General features: G+C 43.0%; 2 protein-coding genes across 6 annotated transcripts in view; both read right to left on the bottom strand.

The window, feature by feature from the left end:
- The window catches only part of ZCCHC4 (zinc finger CCHC-type containing 4), a 54,749-nt gene extending 49,856 nt beyond the window's left edge, over positions 1-4,893 (bottom strand). For 2 of the 3 annotated variants that reach the window (XR_009210466.1, XR_004244816.2), the window contains exons 1-3: positions 4,731-4,858; positions 3,507-3,625; positions 2,280-2,362 (exon numbers count right to left, since the gene is read on the bottom strand). Coding sequence is in view for 1 of the 3 variants with exons in the window: in XM_032135644.2 (XP_031991535.1) it covers positions 2,280-2,362; positions 3,507-3,625; positions 4,731-4,857 (329 nt within the window). In the remaining 2 variants the exon portion in view is untranslated. Of the gene's footprint in view, positions 1-2,279; positions 2,363-3,506; positions 3,626-4,730 lie in introns of all 3 variants that reach the window. The other variant, XM_032135644.2, reaches the window with a different exon arrangement.
- PI4K2B (phosphatidylinositol 4-kinase type 2 beta) overlaps positions 3,558-21,102 on the bottom strand; it is a 72,385-nt gene continuing 54,840 nt past the window's right edge. The window contains exon 12 of one of the 3 annotated variants that reach the window (XR_009210469.1): positions 3,558-3,625. The gene's annotated coding sequence lies outside the window, so the exon portion shown is untranslated. Of the gene's footprint in view, positions 3,626-12,368; positions 12,504-16,485; positions 16,505-21,102 lie in introns of those variants that run through there. The other 2 variants (XR_009210468.1, XR_009210470.1) reach the window with 2 other exon arrangements.

Here is a 21,102-nt window from a genome sequence, read left to right on the forward strand (position 1 = left end):
TCAAAGGAAGAAACCACGGGCCATGTGGTTCTACTTTCTCCATCTTCGATACTCTATTTTCTCTCAGTAATCACTATGATAAATCTCTACATAAGTCCTTAACTTTTCTCTCCTTATATATCCTCAAATTAAATTGCTATGCATTATATATTACTATCTGCGTTTACATTTAAAAATCTTTTAGAATCAGGCATAAGATGAGTCACAGCTTAGTACTTCTCATAGTGTGAACATGATAAAGTATAACTCCTATAAGCCTCAATTTTCTCATCTAAGTAAACCACCTCTGCAGGACTAAATAATATCTCAAGTAAAACACCTAGCACAGTGCCTACCTCACAGTAGTGCTCCATTTTCTTTTCTTTCTTTCTTTTTTTTTTTTTTTAAAGGATTTTAAAATCTACCACTAAACAGCTCAGGAAAAATATTATAAATACACCCCAGTACTCCTCTGTGCTTAGTCTAAATGAGGCCTCACAATCTTTCTGAACACAGCAGCCCAGGTAAAATGAAGGAGCTGCCATAAAAATGAAAACCTATTTGTCATCAGTAACCTAGACAAGAGGCTTTTTAAGGAGCTTCTCCCAGCACATACTGTATAATGTCAGTGACACAGGTGAGAGATAAATTCTTTTCACAAGTTTGTCAAAAAATTAAATCTATGACTCAACTCTAATCCACCCAATAAAACATTTCAACAATGCAGATTTTTAAAAATAGATGTTTAGAGATTTTTCAAGTTTGGTTTAGTATTTCAAAAAAGAAACATCACAGCAAATCTTCATAACAATGGATTTGATAATGGGTTCTGATCTATACACCAAAAGCACAAGCAACAACAAAAAAAATTGATAAATTGAACTTCATCGAAATTAAAAACTCTTGTGCTTCAAAGGACATCAAGAAAGTCAAAAGAAAACCTACAGAATGGGAGAAAATATTTGCAAATCATATATTTGGCAAAGTTGTAATATCCAGAACATATAAAGAACTCCTGTGACTCAACAACAAAAAGATAACCCAATTAAAAATGGATAAAGGACTCGAACAGACATTTTTCCAAAGATCATACATAAATAGCCAATAAGCACATGAAATGATGATTCACATCATTAGTAATTTGGTAAAAAACAAAAATCAAAGCTGCAATGACATACCACTTCACAATTACTAGGATAGTTGTAATCAGAAAAACAAGAAATAATAAGTGTTGGCAAGGATGTGGAGAAACTGGAATGCATATACACTCCTAGTGGGAATGTAAAACGGTGCAGCCACTATGGAAAAGTTTGGCGGTTCTTCAAAAAACTAAACACAGAATTACCGACAATTCCACTTCTAGGTATATACCCAAAAGAATTGAAGACAGGGTCTCAAACTAGTATTTGTATATCAATGTTCATTGTAGCATCATTCACAACAGCAAAAAAGTAGACACAGCCCAAGTGTCCATCAACAGATGAGCAGATTTTTAAAAAGTGCTATAGACAGACAATGGATATTATTCAGTTGTAAAAAGGAATACAGTTCTGATACATGCTACAACATGCATGAACCTTGAAGACATTATGTTAAGTAAAATAAGCCACACCCAAAAGGACAAATATTGTATAATCTCACTTATATGAGGTACATAGAATTGTCAAATTCATAGCAACAAAAATAGCTGGGCACAGTGGCTCATGCCGGTAACCCTCACAGTTTGGGAGGCTGAGGTGGGAGGATCCCTTGAGCCCAGGAGTTCTAGACCAGAAGTTCTGGGCAACATAGCAAGACCTTGTCTCTACGAAAAATAATAATAAACTAGCTGGGTGTGGTGGCGTGTGCCTGAAGTCCCAGCTACTCAGGAGGCTGAGGTGGAGGACTGGCTGAGCCCAGGAGGTTGAGGCTATAGTGAGTCGTGACAGCACCACTGCACTTAAGCCTGGGCAACACAGAGTGAGACCCTGTCTCAAAAAAAAAAAAAAAAAAAAAAAACCCACAAAAATAAATCAGAAGTTACCAGGGTTTGGGAGGAGGTGGAATGAGGAGTTACAGTGCAATGGTGGCAGTGATGAAAACGTTTTGCAAATAGGGACAATGGTTACACAATACCATGAATGTACTTAATGTCACTGAATAGCACACTTGAAAATAGTTAAAATGGCAAATTTTATATTATACATATATAACTACAATAAAAATAAATAAATGAAAGTAAACTTAAAGGCACAGAAAATGGCAATAACAAGGAAACATGACAGCTAAACTAATAAAGAAAAATGACACCACGTCAGTACCTTTCCACACACTGCCTTCGGGACAGGGGAGGCTGACATCTTCGGTTATGAGCTTCTCGGGCAGCAAGTCTAGCTCCTGACAACTAAAAGAGAGTACAAAACCCATTGAATAAACTGTGAGATCTCAATCATCCTAGAAGAACTGGCATCACATTCTGACATCAAGAAGCCAGAAATTCAACCAATTCAACAGGCATTCATTTCAGGGGAAAACAAAACAGTGAAAACTAGGAAAATTCTAGAGCAGCTTGAAGCAATATCCAGCAAATAAAAGCACTGAGAGATTAGCATATGTTCACTGTCGCGTCATCCACAATAGCAAAAAGGTGGACATAAGCTAAGTATTCACCTTAATGGGTCTCCAGAAGAGTGGTATATAATACTGTTTTACCATAAACCTAACAAAACTGAAAATTCTCTGGTCAAATCTTTCAGAAACTTCAACTGGAGCCGAGTTCAAGAGGATACCAAGCTCATAACTCTATCTCTAAGTGCCTTCACTGGTCATCTAATAGCTGTTTAAGGGATGTTCAATGCAAATGCTCAAAAAAAGTGTTTTTTTAACACTTTCTGAAATGATCATGATTTCTCTTTAGTGAGAAATCTGTATTTGCCAACAGTGCCATTGACTGAATGTTTGTGCCCCCTAAAATTTGTATGTTGAAGCCTTAACCCCAATGTGATGGTATTTAAATGAGGGGCCTTTGGGAGGTAATTAGGTCAAGAGGGTAAAGCCCTCATGAATGAGATTAGTGTCCTTCTAAGACAGACAGTGCTTGCTTCCTCTCTCTGGGAAATGAGGATATAATGAAAGGACGGCCCTCTGCAAATCAGGAAGAGGACAAGACCTACACCAGACACTAGATCTGCCAGCATCTTGATCCTGGACTTCCCAGTCTCCCGAACTGTGAGAAACAGATGTCTGTCGTTTAAGCCCCACAGCCTATGGTACTTCTGTTACAGAAGCCCAAGCTAAGACACAGATCAGCCCCACCCAATATTACCACCTCAGAGAGTCTTATGGGGAATTAAGACTTTGAGACAGTAGTTTAAGATATCAGTAATCAGAGTAAACATGAACTCTAGTTTTCTGAACCAACATAGTATCTCCATCTCTCTTAAGAGATTTATATGTTCAGACCGTGTATTTTTATTGGTTTACACATTCTCAACAAAATTGTCACATATACCAAAAATAAAAAATAAATATCCAAAAAGTTGATATACCTTTTCATCTTCCCACTGAAAAAAATTACAATCTTTTCTATCTCTACAGGCTGAACAGGCATAAAACCTCCGAGTTTCTTCTTTCCCTTGGGTCACCTTTACAAACAGAAGAGTGGGTCCTAGTTCCAGAATAGAAAAAAAAAAGGGTCAAATAACGGTCATCTACGTCAAGTTCTTAGTTTTCACCGCCCTTAAACAAAATTTGATTGAGCTTTATGCACAATTTATCATAATTAAATCCATCTCTTTGGTTGGTTTTTGTTTTGTTGGGGTTTTTTGTTTTGTTTTGTTTTCTTGAGACAGGGTCTCCCTCTGTCGCCCAGGCTAGAGTGCAGTGGCACAATCATGGCTCACTGAGATCTCTGCTTCCAAGCCTCAAGTGATTCTCCCGCCTCAGCCTCCCGAGTAGCTGGGACTACAGGTGCGTGTCCCCAGCGGTTTTTGTTTTTTTGTAGACGGAGTATCACCATTTTTGCCCGGGCTAGTCTCAAACTCCTGGGCTCAAGCGATCAGCCCGCCTCGGCCTCCCAAAGTGCTGGAACTACAGGTGCACGCCACCACGCCGGCTTCTCTGTGTTTAATGAATGTATCTTTTCTCTCTGTTACAACATTCTGGCAGTGACTACTTATAGATAATTTTTGAAAACTGGTCTCTCCAGAAAGAAAATGCTATTGTCGGTGTAGTTGCTGTCTACGTTGTGAATATTACAAACCTGAGACTAAAACAAGGAAGGGACTCAGAGAATTGAGGACTTTGACATCTCTTGCGCGGTTACTCTTGCAGTGAAAATCTGAGCTTTGAGCTGGACACACCCACTTTCTGTAAGTTAGAGAAAAACTGAGTCTAGTTCGCAGGCAAGAATTACCTGTCTTTCTCCCTAATTTTTTATTTTTGAAGGGACAGCAAATCAACAAATGAAATCCCCAAGTACTTGTCAACGAGAACTATTCAATACCATGCATCCTTCTCTTTGCCTACCTTTCTGCCCCTTCCCCCCAAAACAGAGATGAAACAGTCCTGGAGCCAAAACCACAAGGGTAGAGACTTGCTCTGAATGTATCTCAAGTAAGTTGAAAAACACATTCCGAGGAAGGAGTATTTTCTAGGCAGCACACTGGTGAGGGAAAGAGGCAGATAAAAATACAGGAGCCCCAAAAGCCACTTCCAAGCCAACTCACACCCTCAGCGCCCGGCAGTTAGGCTGAGCCCAGACTCTGACCCACCGTGAGGGCACAGCGGGGCAGGGACGGCACGTTCCAAAGGAAGCACCACCTCCATTTCCGAGCTTCCCCGGCATAATGCGCTGCCCTCTGCCTCCACGGCTTCAAACCCATCCCTGGGGGCCGCCATCTTCCCGTCGCCGTCCCGAAAGCCTCAGTACGAAACAAGAATGCTGAGAAAGAGCGCCCCCGCGACCCAAAGCGACCCACAGCGCCCCCACGCGCTTAGGAGGAGCTGCGGCGGGGACTGCCGCGGCAGAGGCCACGCCCCGAAACGCAGTCCCCGCCCACCTGGGGGCTGCACCTAAGCGGCCCCTAGCGGTGGGGCTCGCAGGTCACTTGTGGGACCTGTGCCACGAGCTCAGCGCCTGAAAGCACCCTCCTTTCTTAAGAATATAGCCAGGAGGTGAGATGATTCGAACAAAGACTTGGTTGTATTGTAGGTCCAAAAGGCAGCATTACCACCTCTGCCAAATAGCTGAAATGGCTGCAGCAGCTGCGATTAAAGGACCATTCTTTGTTTTTCAAAATCACAGTCACTGCATCATCCTCTGTAACTTTTGGATAACGCTGAAAGTTGCACATCATAGTTGCATACTCATTGACATTTATACATTAGAAAGAAAGAAAACCGTCCTGATTTGCAGACGACATGATTGTCCACATTTTAAAAATCCGAAAGAATCTATCAGGAAAACACCTCCGGTTTAAACTGAGTTCAGCAAGGTTGCAGGATATGAGATAAACATACAAACGTCAACTGGATTTCTAAATACTAGCAATGATCACAAGAACACTCAAAAATAGAATACCACTTACAATCACTCAAATAAATGAAATAGGCGTAAATCTAACGAAATATGTGCAGGGCTTTATGTATGCTAAAAACTCCAAAATGCTTGATTAAAAAAAACCAAGGCTGGGTGCAGTGGCTCACACCTGTAATCCCAGCACTTTGGGGGGCCAAGGTGGGAGGATTGCTTGAATCCAGGAGCTCGAAACCAGCCCAGGCAACAAAGCGAGACGATGTCTCTAAAATAAATAAACAATTTTTAAAGTTTTTTAAAAATCAAAGAATAGCCAGGCACAGTGGCTCACGCCTGTAATCCCAGCACTTTGGGAGGCCGAGGCAGGTGGATCATGAGGTCAGGAGATCGAGACCATCCTGGCTAACACAGTGAAAGCCCGTATCTACTAAAAATACAAAAACAAAAAAATAAGCCTGGCGTGGTGGCAGGCGCCTGTACTCCCAGCTACTCGGGAGGCTGAGACAGGAGAATGGCATGAACCCGGGAGGCGGAGCTTGCAGTGAGCCGGGATTGCGCCACTGCACTCCAGCCTGGGTGACAGAGCGAGACTCCATCTCAAAAAAAAAAAAAAAAAAAAAATCAAAGAATAAACAAATGCAGAAACATGCTGCACTCATAAATCAGAAGACTCAACATAGCAAAGATATCAGTTCTCCCCAGGTTTAATGCATATACAGGTGTAGCACAATTGCTATGAAAATCCCAGCCAGATCTTTTTGTAGATTTAGACAATATTCTGAAATTTATATGGAAAGGCAAGTGAACTAAAATAGCTAAAACAATTTTGAAATAGAATAATGAAGTGGGAGGAATCAGCCTACTCAATTTCAAGTCTTATAGTGCAGTAATCAAGACACAGCCCACATGTCTATGGTTGTAGACGAAATAATCTCTTATGTTATTTAAAGAACCATTGGGGCATGTGCCTAGTTAACATCACACATTGAGTGCTATGGTTTATTACTGTAAAAACATGGCTGTTTTTCTTTCACATTTCATGTAATGGTTGTGCTCAAATTCTCCATCTGCACCAGTAGCATCTGTGTCTTTGATGTACCAGTGTCCCCTTTTTCAAGTTGTCCAGCACACTTTTTCAGTGTATATTATCTGCACATGTCTGGTCTTTTGAGACAGGAAACTTTCTACAGCTATGATGATGATACTTTCCGATACTATCTCAAGACCTAACTAGCTGGGCACACGTTCTCAGGACCCCTTGAGACAGTGCCCCAGGCAGAATAAAAACTAAAAGACCTAACTACCTACTCACATGAACTCTGGCACTTTTATTTACAAATTTGTTTTAGATGTACAAATTTGTGATCTTAAAAGACTTGTTTATAAAATTTGCAAGTGAATTTGTAACTCGTAAAACCAGAGTTACTGAGTCCATATTTCCTCTTTCTCTTTTAAATAATGCTGATTCTGTGAGGCAACCTCTCTAAGCAGCCAAAACCAGTACAGATGTGCAGCCTTTACAGATAAGCTTCCCCAAACAGTAAAAATACAACAAAGTTTGATCCAAATAAGGAAAATGGGAGGGCACTACAAAATGTGAGAGCTGCTGAAGGTTTCAAACATCAGGCCATTTTCTTTGCAGAGGGATAATTTTGGGGAGAAAAAAGACTCACCTTATTTTCAGATATATATGGTAAATAGCCTGTGTTAAATATTTACTGATGGGATTATGAATATGACCAATAAGTTGTAAATGTTTCATTTAATTTCCTGATAGTGTTTTTAGTCTGTACAGGAAAATGCTTGAGTAGAAACATACTGAGAGATTCAGCAAGGTTCTGAAAGGAAGCCAGAGACAGAGCTGAAAATAGGTCCCTTGAGGCCTAAGCACCAGGAGAGACCTAGATTACACTTACTGTCAGGCCTCTGAGCCCAAGCTAAGCCATCATATCCCCTACACCCTGCACGTATGCATCCAGATCGCCCGAAGCAACTGAAGATCCACAAAAGAAGTGAAAATAGCCTTAACTGGTGACATTCCACCATTGTAATTTGTTTCTATCCCACCCTAAGTGATCAATGTACTTTGTAATCTCCCCCACCCTTAAGAAGGTTCTTTGTAATTCTCCCCACCCTTGAGAATGTACTTTGTGAGATCCACCCCCTGCCCGCAACACATTGCTCCTGACTCCACCGCCTATCCCAAAACCTATAAGAACTAATAATAATCCACCACCCTTGGCTGACTCTCTTTTCGGACTCAGCCCGCCTGCACCCAGGTGAAATGAACAGCCTTGTTGCTCACACAAAGCCTGTTTGGTGATCTCTTCACATGGATGCACGAGACACTTATCACACAGAGCGTGATCCCGGGCTGCTAAGATTGCTGGAACTCAGCTACTCTCCCAGCCGATTGTCTGGTCAAACTGGTGAGCTTTCTTTCTTTCTTTTTTTTTATTTTTTTTGAGACAGAGTCTCACTCTGTCACCCAGTCTGGAGTGCAGTGGAGCAGTATTGGCTTACTGCAACCCCCACCTCCCGGGTTCAAGCAGTTCTCCTGCCTCAGCCTCCCAAGTAGTTGGGATTACAGGCACGTGCCAGTTATTTTTTATTTTTTATTTTTTTGTATTTTCAGTAGAGATGGGCTTTTACCATGCTGGCCAGGCTGGTCTCGAACTCCTGACCTCGTGATCCACCCTCCTCAGCCTCCCAAAGTGCTGGGATTACAGGCGTGAGCCACCGTGCCCGGCCCAAACTGGTGAGCTTTCTCAGAGGGCTGGTAGTCTCCTTCCTTGGCTTCATTAATAGAACAAATCAGTGTCTTTTGAAAACCTTCAATTCCCAAACCTCCTTCAGAGAAAATGGCTGAAGCCAGAGGAGAGTTCTGTAGTGGAGATCTGACCATCTTCTCTATCTTCTGGTAACAGGACACCAGTTTTCCCTTGGGAAGCCAACCCTCCCGATTTTAGCCCATGTAGTGTGAGAGGTGTAAAAAATGGCAGGGACTGGCTTGGATTTGGGCAGGTGGCTTGCAGCTTCTGCTGGGATGGCTGAGAAAAAAGGTGTCATGGTAACATGTTTGCATCTCAGTGGCATTCATGATGTTGATTCCTCATGTGTCCGAGGGTTCAGCTCTCCAGTGTTGCCTGGGTTGAGTCACACGTCTAGTGGTTGGCTCATCCGGGATCATCTTAACCCATTTATGCCTGAAGTTGCATTTTTGAATTTTTGCAATCAGACCTTGGCGATAACCTTGAGCATTAGGATATAAATAACTCCCACATGCTTAGCATTCCAACAATGGAACACTAGGCATAAATGCGTTGGGGCCGGGATAACTCAACTCTGCTCTGTGTGTCTCTCCTTCTCCTGGAACCACCAGGACAGCCTGGGCATATCTTTCTCATGGGGATGGCAGATGCACAAGAGAACTAGCAGAAGCAGACAAATTCCGCGAGGCCTGGGCTTGGAATTACACCACTCTCACTTCCATCTCATTGTTTTGGCTCAAGTAAGTCACATGGGCCAAGCATTGCAAAGTTACATGGCAAAGAATGTGATCAGGAAATGGTGAAGAATTGGGGTCCATGACACAATTGATTGCGTAAGTCTTCTTCACCAGGGCAACCAAGGAGCCAGCGGCAATGCTTCCCACCCCTTGAGAAGCACCTGCCTTAGAAGGAACCCAATAAGAAAAAAGCAGAACCGGGAGACACGAAGGTGTGAGGACACCATGTGAGCACCTAGATTCAGCCATGCCTGAAGGTTTCAGTTACACGAGTCATAAATTCCTCAGTGGCTCTTTAAGCCAGTTTGAGATGGGGTTGGTTCTATCACTCATAATCAAGAATGCTGATTAATGCTGTATGGCTGCAGCCATAATATTGGATGGATGTATCTGTCCTTGAAGTCCTTTCCCAGTCAAGATCAGCTCACTCTGACCTTCCTTCTCCCTGCCACACTCCCTGTAGACCTGCCTACTTTCCTCCGTCCATCTTTCCTCCCTCCATCCTCTCCGGCCTTTGTGGAGGAACCTGGTCTCCTTGCTGCCTTTTGTCTTGCTGCCCCAAAGTAAGCACTCACAATTGTTTTTTGTTGTTGCTGTTCTGCTTTAAGGGGAAAGCGATCAGGGAAGACCAGCAACAAGAATAAAGCCTGCAGAGACCCTGCCCCGGCAGCCTCTTCCAGTTCTGGATCCCGGCACCCCTGCTGAGATGGCCCGACAACCCCCTTGACTTTCTCTCTCTAATTTCCGAGTGAAGCTCACCAAACCTTTTCCCAGCCCTGAAAAGTCTCAACTGTGAAAACTTGGCTGGGAAAGGACTTGGATACAAAGGGACTCTGTGTAGCCTTCCTTGGATCTTTGAAAAACAGCGACAACACTGCTGAACCAAACACCCTGAAACCAAGGACGCTTTCTGATAAGCTATTGAGATTCACTGGTCATTTCTGCTGTGCTGGACAGGAGCCCCGATGGAATGGGCCTTTCAGAAGCCCATAAAGATCTATGGCATGGAACTCCTGGGACTCCCTCCATCCACAGCTCAAGGAGCTGCCCTGTCCCCTGTCTTCCTGCCTGAATATGATGCCTCTCTGGCGTGAAAGCTGGGAATGAAGTGCGGGAGAGAACGTGTGTGTGTGTGTGTGTGTGTGTGTGTGTGTGTGTGTGTGTGTACGTGACTGCTTCTTATAAACACATAGAAATGAAACCTCAAGATAAATACATCTGGCTGGTACGATGGCTCGCGCATGTAATCCCAGCACTTTGGGAGGCCGAGGCAGGCAGATCACTTGAGGTCAGGAGTTTGAGGCCAGCCTGGCCAACATGATGAAACCTTATCTCTACTAAAAATATAAAACTTAGCTGGGCATGGCGGCAGGCCCCCTGTAATCCCAGCTACTTGGGAGGCTGAGGCAGGAGAATTGCTTGAGCCCGGGAGGCAGAGGTTGCAGTGAGCTGAGATCGCACCAGTGCACTCCAGCCTGGACAACAGAGCAAGACTCCATCTTAAGAAAGAAAAAAGAAAGATAAATCTGCTGAAAAGTAGAATGCCATGTGTAGTGGGTTGTTCCCTAAACATTCATGTTCACTCAGAACATCATATATGACCTTACTTGGCAGTAGGCTCTTTGCAGAAATAATCAGTTAATGCTCGAGATGAGATCATGCTGGATGAGGGCAAATCCTATATCCAATGACTGGGGTCCTTATAAAGAAGAGGAAAGGACACAAAGAGACAAAGGTCACATGAAGACAGAGGTGGGCAGAGATTGGAGTCATCTGCCACAAGCCAAGGTACGCCTGAGGTCTCCAGAAGCTAAAGGTTTCTAGAAGCTTCTAGAGTTCCTCTAGACACTGAGGCAAGAAAGAGGCAAGAGGTGGTTTTAGCTGAAGGTGTGGCTTCCAGCCTCAGCCTGCTCACACAGGAGGCTCTGGACACTGCAATATTGCCTTCTTTGAGGCTGTGGCTTTTATACGCCTTTATCAGTCAGTCACAGGCTGTGAGCCTCCCTGTCACAATCACAGATGTAAGCAGAAGTTCTGCATGGGACTTTAGGGAAGCCTCTTAAAGGAATTGACTAGGTCTATCTCCTTGTTCTTTCCCCTCTCCTCCTCCCTGCAGCATGGATGCAGATCTGAGGACTGAAGCTCTAGCAGCCACCTTGGATCATAAGGTCACCTGGAGATAGAGGCCAAAAAGATAGGAGGACCTGGACTACCTAACTCGGCTTCTTTGATATGAGAATAAACCCTTGCCCAGCCGGGCGTGATGGCTCACGCCTGTAATCCCAGAACTTTGGGAGGCCAAGGTGGGTGGATCACCTGCCTGGTTAGAAGTCTGAGACCAGCCTAGCTGACATGGTGAAACTCTGTCTCTAATAAAAATACAAAAATTATCTGGGTGTCGTGGTAGGCACCTGTAATCCCAGCTACTAGGGAGGCTGAGGCAGGAAAATCGCTTGAACCGGGAGGTGGAGGTTGCAGTGAGCTGAGTTCGAACCGCTGCACTCCAGCCTGGGTGATAGAGCAAGACTCCATCTCAAAAAAAAAAAAAAAAAAAAAAAAAAAAAGGCCAGGCGCAGTGGCTCACACCTGTAATCCCAGCACTTTGGGAGGCTGAGGCAAGTGGATCACAAAGTCAGGAGGTTGAGACCATCCTGGCTAACACCGCGAAACCCCATCTCTACTAAAAATACTAAAAATTAGCCAGGTGCAGTGGCGGGCGCCTGTAGTCCCAGCTACTCAGGAGGCTGAGGCAGGAGAATGACGTGAATCCGGGAGGCGGAGCTTTCAGTGAGCTGAGATCGCGCCACTGCACTCCAGCCTGGGCGAAAGAGCGAGACTCCGCCTCAAAAAAAAAAAAAAAAAAAAAAGAATAAACCCTTGTCTGTTTAAGTCACTTGTATTTTGTGTTTTCTGTTACATGCAACCCAATATAGGCTTGGTTGTTGTTTTTTTTAAGGCCAAAAAAAGTGTGATTTGTAACTAAAATTATATACACTGTATACTCTCCAAATGATTACTTTCCTCCCTTAAAAAGGGAAGAATTATACCACTACACAGTATATCCATGTAACAAAACTGCACTTGTGCCCCCTAAATCTATAACATTAGAAAAAGAAATATAATATGAAACACATACGTAATTTCAATTTTTTCAGAAGCCACATTTTTAAAAATACAGGTAAAAATTTTTTAAGATACCAATAATGGAAGAATTAGAACTTGGATAATAACTATACTTTTTAAAAAAATTCTACCAATGTGTCTGGTGTTTTAAATATAGAAACCACTTCAACCATGTATAAATTCACAGGAGCTGTGATTCCACTCATCTCGATGATGCAGTAGGATCAGAGAAGGTTGCCATGTGGGGCGGTGGTAAGGAATGTTGGCTCTCAAGTCACCTTGTCTTCGTTCTTTGCTTTTGTCTTGGTTCTAATCACAGCTCCACCACTCCTTAGCTTAGGCAAGTTACTGATTCTTTCTGTGCCTCAGTTTCTTACTCTGTAACATAAGGATAATAACCATAGTAGCTACCCTTTTAAGGTATTGTTGGGAGGATTAAGAGTAATAACTCATATAAAGTACTTCCCACAGAGCCTGTAACATAATAAGCAATTAATAAAGTGTAGTCATTATAATGGCTCAGGATTAGAGTTGAGCCAGAATTTGAACTGAAATCTATCCAAGTCTGAGGCTGCTGCTCCTTTTGCAGTCTCAGTAGATGCATTATAATTACCCTTTCTATATGGGATGGAGTGTGCTGCCTGCTCCCTCTCCTCTGTTCCACCTCTCACCACTGCTTGCTTGGTTAACACCTACTCGTCCCCCAGGAGAGGGAAGCCTTCTCTGAGCCCCAAGATTGGGTTCCATGCTCCTGGGCTGTGCTCCTGCAGCATCCTGAATGTACACTCCTGGTATGAATTATCACTCCACATTATAATTGCCTAATTGCTGGCTTGCACTCCCCTCTACACTGTAAGCCCTTTGACAGCGATGTCGTTTATTTTTCTTATATCAACAGTACTGGCTAGTGGCTCACAGTAATCCGAGTACTTTGGGAGGCCGAGGCGGGAAGATTGCTTAAGCCCAGGAGTTCGAGATCAGCCTGGGCAACAAAGTGAGACGTCACTCATCTCTACCAAAATTAAAAAAAAAAAAATTAGCTGGGTGTGGTGATGTGTGCCTGTGGTCCCAGCTACATGGGAGGCTGAAGTGGCAAGGTCACTTGAGCCTGGGAGGTTGAGGCTGCAGTGAGCCCTGTTCGTGCCACTCTAGCCTGTGAAACAGAGCAAGATCCTGTTTCAGAAAAAAAAAATTACTGGCACATAATATTTACTATCTATGTATTGATAAAATTACACTATAATCAGATTTTTTAAATCTGAGAATATTTGAGCTGGAAGGGACCACTTAGACATCTAGTGTTTCTACCAAGGCCACCTGGGGGGATTTTTGAAATGTGTGGAGGTGTTTTTGGCTTTCACAAGAATTGGGGGACAGTTCTGGTATTTGGAGGGCAGCTGGGTGCTGAGTGACCTGTAATGGTTAGGACAGTCCCACCTAATGTCCCACATACTTTTATTGTCTGCACAAACATTTATGTAGATCAAAAAGCTGTTATAATTACTTCAGCCTAGACTCTAACTTTGATTTACACTGTACAAAAGCAAACTATTTTTGTACAGTTTTAATATATCTGAATATTTCAGGAATGCAACTACTGTGTGTATGAAGGGGAAATGACACTGTGTTTTATCCAGAATGCTCACTATCGTGGAAAAATCACATGGGCAATAGCACCTGGGCCCATGATATCTGAATTCCCAGTACAATCTGCCTGTATCACCTGCATCTGTAGCCACTACATTCATGATCATTTTGTCCGTCAGCAATTTTTGCATCATAAGCCATTCCAAGGCAAAACAACAATCATTCTCTCCCACGCATGGGTGGGTTTGCTGGGGGTTGGCTGGTTTTGGCTGGGCTCAGCTGGGCAGTCCTGCCTCAAGTGTGGTTAGCTGGGCTTGGCCCCTTGCTTATGTTGGGTCCAGGTCTGTTCTAAGTGTCTCATTTTGGGGCCCAGGCAGATGGGACCGCAGATTCCTGGGAGAGGCTCTTCTCATGACAGTGGCAGAGGCACGAGAAAGCGAGCCTCCCTGCACAGCACATTTCAAGTTTTCTTTCAGTCTTGTCTGCTGTTAGCCCAAGCGGCCAAAGCAGGCCCCATCACCAAGCCTGAAGTCAACAGCTGGAAAAGTAAAAGCACACGCCTGCCGTGGAGGCGGAGGGAAGAGAGTAAATATGTTTGAGCAAAAATCTAACCTACTTCGGTGATTTGACCTGATTATCTTAATTTAGCCCTGATTTCAAAATGTCATATACAGGCCGGGAGCGGTGGCTCACGCCTGTAATCCCAGGACTTTGGGAGGCCAAGGCGGGCAGATCATGACGTCAGGAGATCAAGACCATCCTGGCTAACATGGTGAAACCCTGTCTCTACTAAAAATACAAAAAAAAATTAGCCGGGCGTGGTGGCGGGTGCCTGTAGTCCCAGCTACTCAGGAGTCTGGGGCAGGAGAATGGTGTGAACCCGGGAGGTGGAGCTTGCAGTGAGCCGAGATTGCACCACTGCACTCCAGCCTGGGCGACAGAGCGAGACTCCCTCTCAAAAAAAAAACAAAAAAAAAACAAAAAAGTCATATACAAAGAGAAAAAAAAAAACCATTTTGCCTTACATATCTCCAGTACTAATGTACTCTGATAAGAAAGTCCATGCCTCTGATGATTTCATTATAACTTAACCACATGGTCATGACTGTTTACATACAAAATACGTATAGTCTTGTGTCACCTAATGACAGGGATACATGCGGAGAAATGCTTCACTAGGCGATTTCATCACTGTGTGAACATCATAGAATGGACTTACACAAACCTCAGTGGTATAGCCTACTACACACCTAGGCTACAGGGGATAGCCTCTTGCTCCTAGACTACAAACCTGTACAGCGTGTTGCTGTACTGAATACTAAAGGCAACTGGAACCCAGTGGGAAGTATTTGTGTATCTAGGCATATCTACACATAGAAAAGGCAAAGTAAAAAATGCCGTAAAAAGGATTAAAAAATGCTACACCAGTCTAGGCACTTACCACAAATGGAGCTTGCAGGACTGGAAGTTGCTCTGGGCGAGTGAGTGAGTGAGTGACTGCTGAGTGAATGTGAAGGCCTAGGACGTTCCTGTACACTACTGCAGACTGTAAACGCTGTACACTTAGGCTATACCAAATTTTACTTTTTAAAAAGTAATTGCATCCCAGCACTTTGGGAGGCTGAGGCGGGAGGACTGCTTTGAGCCCAGGTGTTCAAGGCCAGCCTGGGCAATATGGCGAGACTTCATCTCCACTAAGATTTTTTTAAAAATTAGCTGGGCATGCCAGCATGCGCTTGTAGTCCCATTGTGGGGGCGGTGGGGTGGGAGTGGGGGGTAATGGGGAGGAGGGGTGGGATGAGGTGGGAAGATCTCTTGAGCTCAGGAGGTCAAGGTTGCAGTGAGCTGTGATTGCACCACTGCACTTCAGCCTAAGTGATAGAGCGAGACCTTGTCTCAAAAAAAATGGAAAATAGAAATCGCACTGCAACTGCACAATGGCTACAATGTCACTAGGAATTTTTCAGCTCCATAATCTTACGGGGCCACCATCATATATACAGTCAGTCACTGAGTAAAACATCATTATGCAGTTCATGACTATATTTCATTATAAATAACTGTCCTTTTATTTTTAATATATGTATTTTATTGGAAATTAGGTGTTTAGATAAATTGTATAATTTATTAATTTCATTTCAAGAAAGTCAAGAGGTTTGCCAAGTATTTTTATGGAAAGGGGGCTGTGAATCCATACGTGTGAGACTCGCAGAGGTAATCCAACAGAGTTCAGCATAGCAAGGGGCAGGAGAGCTGAGCCAGAGGGCCTCCCTTGGAGTCCTGCCCTCACGTTTACAAAGTATGTCACTTCAGGCAAGGTGTTTCACATCCCTGAGGCTTTCTCAAGTGTGCTATGCGGTAATAATACAAAACTCTTCCTGACCGCAGTAAGAATTAAATAAGATCACGTGTGTGACATTCAGGATGCTGGCAGGACACAGATGACACATTCAAGTGGGTTAATGGAAGGGCATTTCATAGAGGGACAATATGCCAGGTTGTGGGCCAAGTTAAAATAAACCACTCAGAGAACATGCATTATCTTAAGGCTATTACAGCAGAGAGCCATTTCTACCCCCAGGTCTACAAGGCCAAAATGATGTGGAAGTTTCTGGAACTTTCATAGAACCCAAAAAGAATAAGTATATGGAAAATGCAACTCTACAACAGCTGTGGCCTTCGGTAGAGGGCTTCAGCCAACCATGACAAGCCCACCGGGCAGAAGCTGGCGGGATAAATGCTTCAATCTCACTCTCCTCCTTCGGCTTACAGATCTTTCTTCTGTGTGTCTCCTATTGGCAAAAAGCAACCAGAAGTGAGAAGTGTCCATAAAAGTGCCATCCATGAAAGTCAGCCTCCCAGAGCACAAGGCAGGAGGTAAGGGTGGAGAGTAGATCTGGAGGAGAAAACAGGAGACGTCCAGTGTAGCATGGACAACAGTTAGCACCCAGTAAAGTGAGATATACCAAGATATGGCCAGGCGCAGTGGCTCACACCTGTAATCCCAGCACTTTGGGAGGCTGAGGCGGGTGGATCACAAGGTCAGGAGGTCAAGACCATCCTGGCTAACACGGTGAAACCTCGTCTCTACTAAAAAATAGAAAAAATTAGCTGGGCGTGGTGGTGGGCGCCTGTAGTCCCAGCTACTCGGGAGTCTGAGGCAGGAGAATGGCGTGAACCCAGGAGGCAGAGCTTGCAGTGAGCCGAGATCATGCCACTGCACTCCAGCCTGGGCGACAGAGCGAGACTTCACCTCAAAAAAAAAAAAAAAAAAGATATACCAAGATACATGTGGTAGCACTGTGAAAGAAATAAGCAAGCACACAAACAGACATGTACACATACAATACATATGCACCCACAGGAAATTCAAATAACCTGCCCCAAATTATAAGGAGAACCGCCACTAGAATCGAGTTAATCTCTTCAAAGTCAAAGACTTTTTCCACTGCATTCCTCTAAGGATTACATTAAATTTCTGCATCAACCATGACAACTTGTCCCGAGCCTCAGACTTTTGAAACTTAAGGTCATAATGTTTGTCCTCAGGACATATTAAGGTCATATTGTCCCATTGAAGGAGCAGGACTTTAGCCAGAAATTCAGAGAATGAAGCATTTCCAATTCCTCACAGACAACATGGATAGCAAGTGTAGCTAGATGTTAAATTGCTTAGAAGCCATACTAGGGCAGTTACTTCCCTGGTTTAAACCAGTACTTGGGTTTTAATGCAGTTCCTGGGTACCTTTAAGTACTGCAATTTAAAACAAACACTTTTGGAAGGCTACAGTAGCTTTCTAGATTGTTCCCAAAGCCACACTGAGATCAAAGGCAGTGTTGTTCTCCCAGACTGGCATTCAGGCAGAAGCACCTGGTTAAACCAGTTCCATCGGCTATGGGATCAGCCCAGCCCAAGATGTTTATACAACTTTCTGACTCTTGGGGGAAGGCAAGTCTACTTGATTTTTCTGCTGCTTCTGCGAGTCTCAGAAGTTTCCGAAGCTTTACCTGTCAGGTAGGAATTGTGTAACCAGAGCTTCTGGGGCAGCAGCGTTCCGGGAGTCAAAGGAAAAATAAACACATCTCTTTGCTTACAGAGATTAGCAGCTTCTTTTTGAAATCCATGCTTTCAATTTCCAGATCTTAAAAAACCCATAAGACTACATGAAAGAGCACCAGCCACTGACTGCCAGGTTAGCATTTCACCAGCTAGACCCAGGCACCAGGATTCTGAACAAATACATTTGGAAATGCCACTTGGTCTATCCTGGAGTCAGGTTTGGATAAGTCTCTAACCAGGGACCTCAGATTCCTTTTCCTCTCAACCCCAGATTAACCCCATATATGCCATGGAACAGAAAACTTTAATAGCTTTATGATTCCAAATTTGTCACCATGCTCCAAGAAAGATGCCATAAAATCTAGAAATTTGCATGCACACATATTCATTTTATGCAATAATCTAAACCCACAAACACGGGTGCATGCCTTATTTCATCATCTAAAACCAAAGATCCAAAAGCGCCGTGAACACACAGACTCTGCTCAGTGGACACGAAGACCGTTCATGCCACATTTTTCACAAAACGACCCTCATTTCATCCTTGGTACAAACGTCATGAGCTATTTGCTCATGTCTTTTACATGTGGAGAAAGAGCTGATTTGGGAGATTGCAAGATCTGCTCAAAGACATGAAACTAACAAAGGGCAGAACCAAGATTTAAACTCAGGTCCCTATCCCAAAACCCAGACTCAAAACAGAATGGTACACACTTTCTATCCATTTATTGAAGATAGACAATATTTAGAACATAAAGTAAGTAAGCTTACAGTATTCTTAAGTGACAAAAGTTAAATCGATTGTCATTGCTTAGTGGTAGAATAAAAACTTTAAAGCTTAAGGATTTATTTTCTTGAAGAACTCTTTATATGGTTTCTGAAGTAGGTTAAAAATTAGTAAACAAAATGATGCTGATTAATAATGCAGTTTGCTTAGATAAATGCATTTTTGTTATATATTTTTAACTGTTCAAGCAATAGGCTCACAATATTTAGGAATCTTCTTACGAGAAACACTGGGTAAAAGCAAAATAGCTCACATTAGTGAATGAGAACTCACAGATGAGAAGTCAAATACTACCTTGTTGCATGTTATGTATTTTGTTCCCCTGAGATTTTTTCCTTAATTAGTATCAATCATGACAATATTCTTTTGATACTGTGAAAAGATTAGTACGTTTGCTTGATGAAAATCAAAAGAGCATGGTACTGGCATAAAAACAGATGCACAGACCAAAGAAACCGGATAGAGAGCCCAGAGAGAAAGCCACACATTTGTGGTCAATGGATTTTTGGCAAAGATGCCAGGAACACATGGTAGGAAAAGGACAGTCTCTTTGATAAATGGCACTGGGAAGACTGGATATCCAATGAAGAAGAATGAAAGTAGACTCTCATCTCACACTATATGCCAAAAAAAAACTCCAAATGGAGAAAGACTTAAAATATAAATTCTGAAACTATAAAACTACAGAAGGAAAACATAAGGGAAAAGTTCCATGACACTAGTCAAGGCAATAAGTTTTTGGGTGTGACCCCAAATGCACAGGCAACAAAAGCAAAAATAGATAAAAAGGATTCCATCAAACTAAAACGCTTTTCAGAGCAAAGGAAACAACAGAGTGAAGAGACAACCTGCAGAATGGGAGAATATATTTACAAACAGTACATCCGATAAGGTATGAATAGCCAAAATATATCAGGAACTCAAACAACTCAATAACAAGTAAACAATCTGATTTTAAAATGGCAAAGGATCTGAATAGACATTTCTGAAAAGAAGACATACATGGCCAATAGGTGTATGAAAAAATGCTCATTAACATGACTAATCATCACAGAAATGCAAATTGGAATCACAAGTGATGGAAAGATGTGGGGAAAAGGGAACCCACGTATACCGTTGGTGAGAATGTAAATTAGTACAGCCACTATGGAAAACAGTATAGGAATTCCTCCAAAACTTAAAAATAGAACTACCATATGATCTAGCAATCCCACTGCTGGGTATATATCTAAAGGAAATGAAATCAGTATGTCAAAGAGATATCTGCACTCCCATGTTAATTGCAGCACTATTCATATAAGTACCGCGCGCTAACCGATTGCGCCACTGGAGCTTCAATTGCAGCACTATTCATAATAGCCAAGGTATGGAATCAGCCCCAGTGTCCATCAGCGGAAGATGAATAAAGAAAATGTGGCATAATACACAGTGGAATGCCATTCAGTCTCAAGAAAGAAGAAAATCCTGTCATTTGTGATGTGAATGAACCTGGAGAACATCATGTTAACTGAAATATGTCAGGCACAAAAAGACAAATACAGCATAATCCCACTTATATGTGGAATGTAAAAAAATAATTGATCTCATAAAAACCAAGAGAAAAACAGTAGTTAGCTGTGGCTGTGGGTGGGAGGATTGGGGAGATGTTGGTCAAAGACACAGAACTTCAGTTAGATGGGGGGATAAGTTCAAAAGATCTACTGCACATCTTGTAACTGCAGTTTATATACTATGTTGTTTTGTTTTTGTTTGTTTGTTTCTTTTGTCCTGTTTTGAAACAGGGTCTTGCTCTGTCACCCAGGCTGGAGTACAGTGGTGTGATCCTAGCCCACTGCAGCCTCAACCTCCTTGACTCAAGTGATCCTCCCACCTCAGCCTCCTGAGTAGCTGGGACTGTAGGCATGTGCCACTGCACCCAGCTAACTTTTGTATTTTAAAAAATGTTTTGGAGACAAGGTTTCACCATGTTCCCCAGGCTGGTCTCAAACTCCTGGGCTCAAGCTATCTGCCCATCTGGACTCTTAAAGTGCTAGAATTACAGGTGCAAGCCACTACACCCAGCAATACTGTATTGTATCCTTGAAAATTGCTCAGCCAGGCACAGTAGCTCACACCTATGATCCCAGCACTTTGGGAGGCTAGGGTGGGAGGATTACTTGAAGCCAGCAGTTCAAGACCGGTCTGAACAACGTAGAAAGATCCCGTCTTTATTTCTAAAAAGTTAAAAATTAGCTGGGCATGGTGACGTGCACCTGTAGTCGCAGGTACCCAGGAGGCTGAAGTAAAAGTATCCCTTGATCCCAGAAGGTCAAGTCTGTAGTGAACCAGGATCTCGCCACTGCACTCCAGCCTGGGCTACAGAGTGAGACCCTGTCTTTGAAAAAAAAAAGAAAAGAAAAGAAAAGATGAAAAAGAATATTGCTAAGGGAGTAGATATTAAGTGTTCTCACCACACACACACACACACACACACACACACACAAAAGTGAGCTAATGCATATGGTAAAAGCTTAGTGGCTGGGTGCAGTGGCTCACACCTGTAA

The sequence above is a fragment of the Hylobates moloch genome, unplaced genomic scaffold, assembly GCF_009828535.3.
Source record: "Hylobates moloch isolate HMO894 unplaced genomic scaffold, HMol_V3 SCAFFOLD_17, whole genome shotgun sequence".
In the NCBI taxonomy this organism is placed as follows: domain Eukaryota; kingdom Metazoa; phylum Chordata; class Mammalia; order Primates; family Hylobatidae; genus Hylobates; species Hylobates moloch.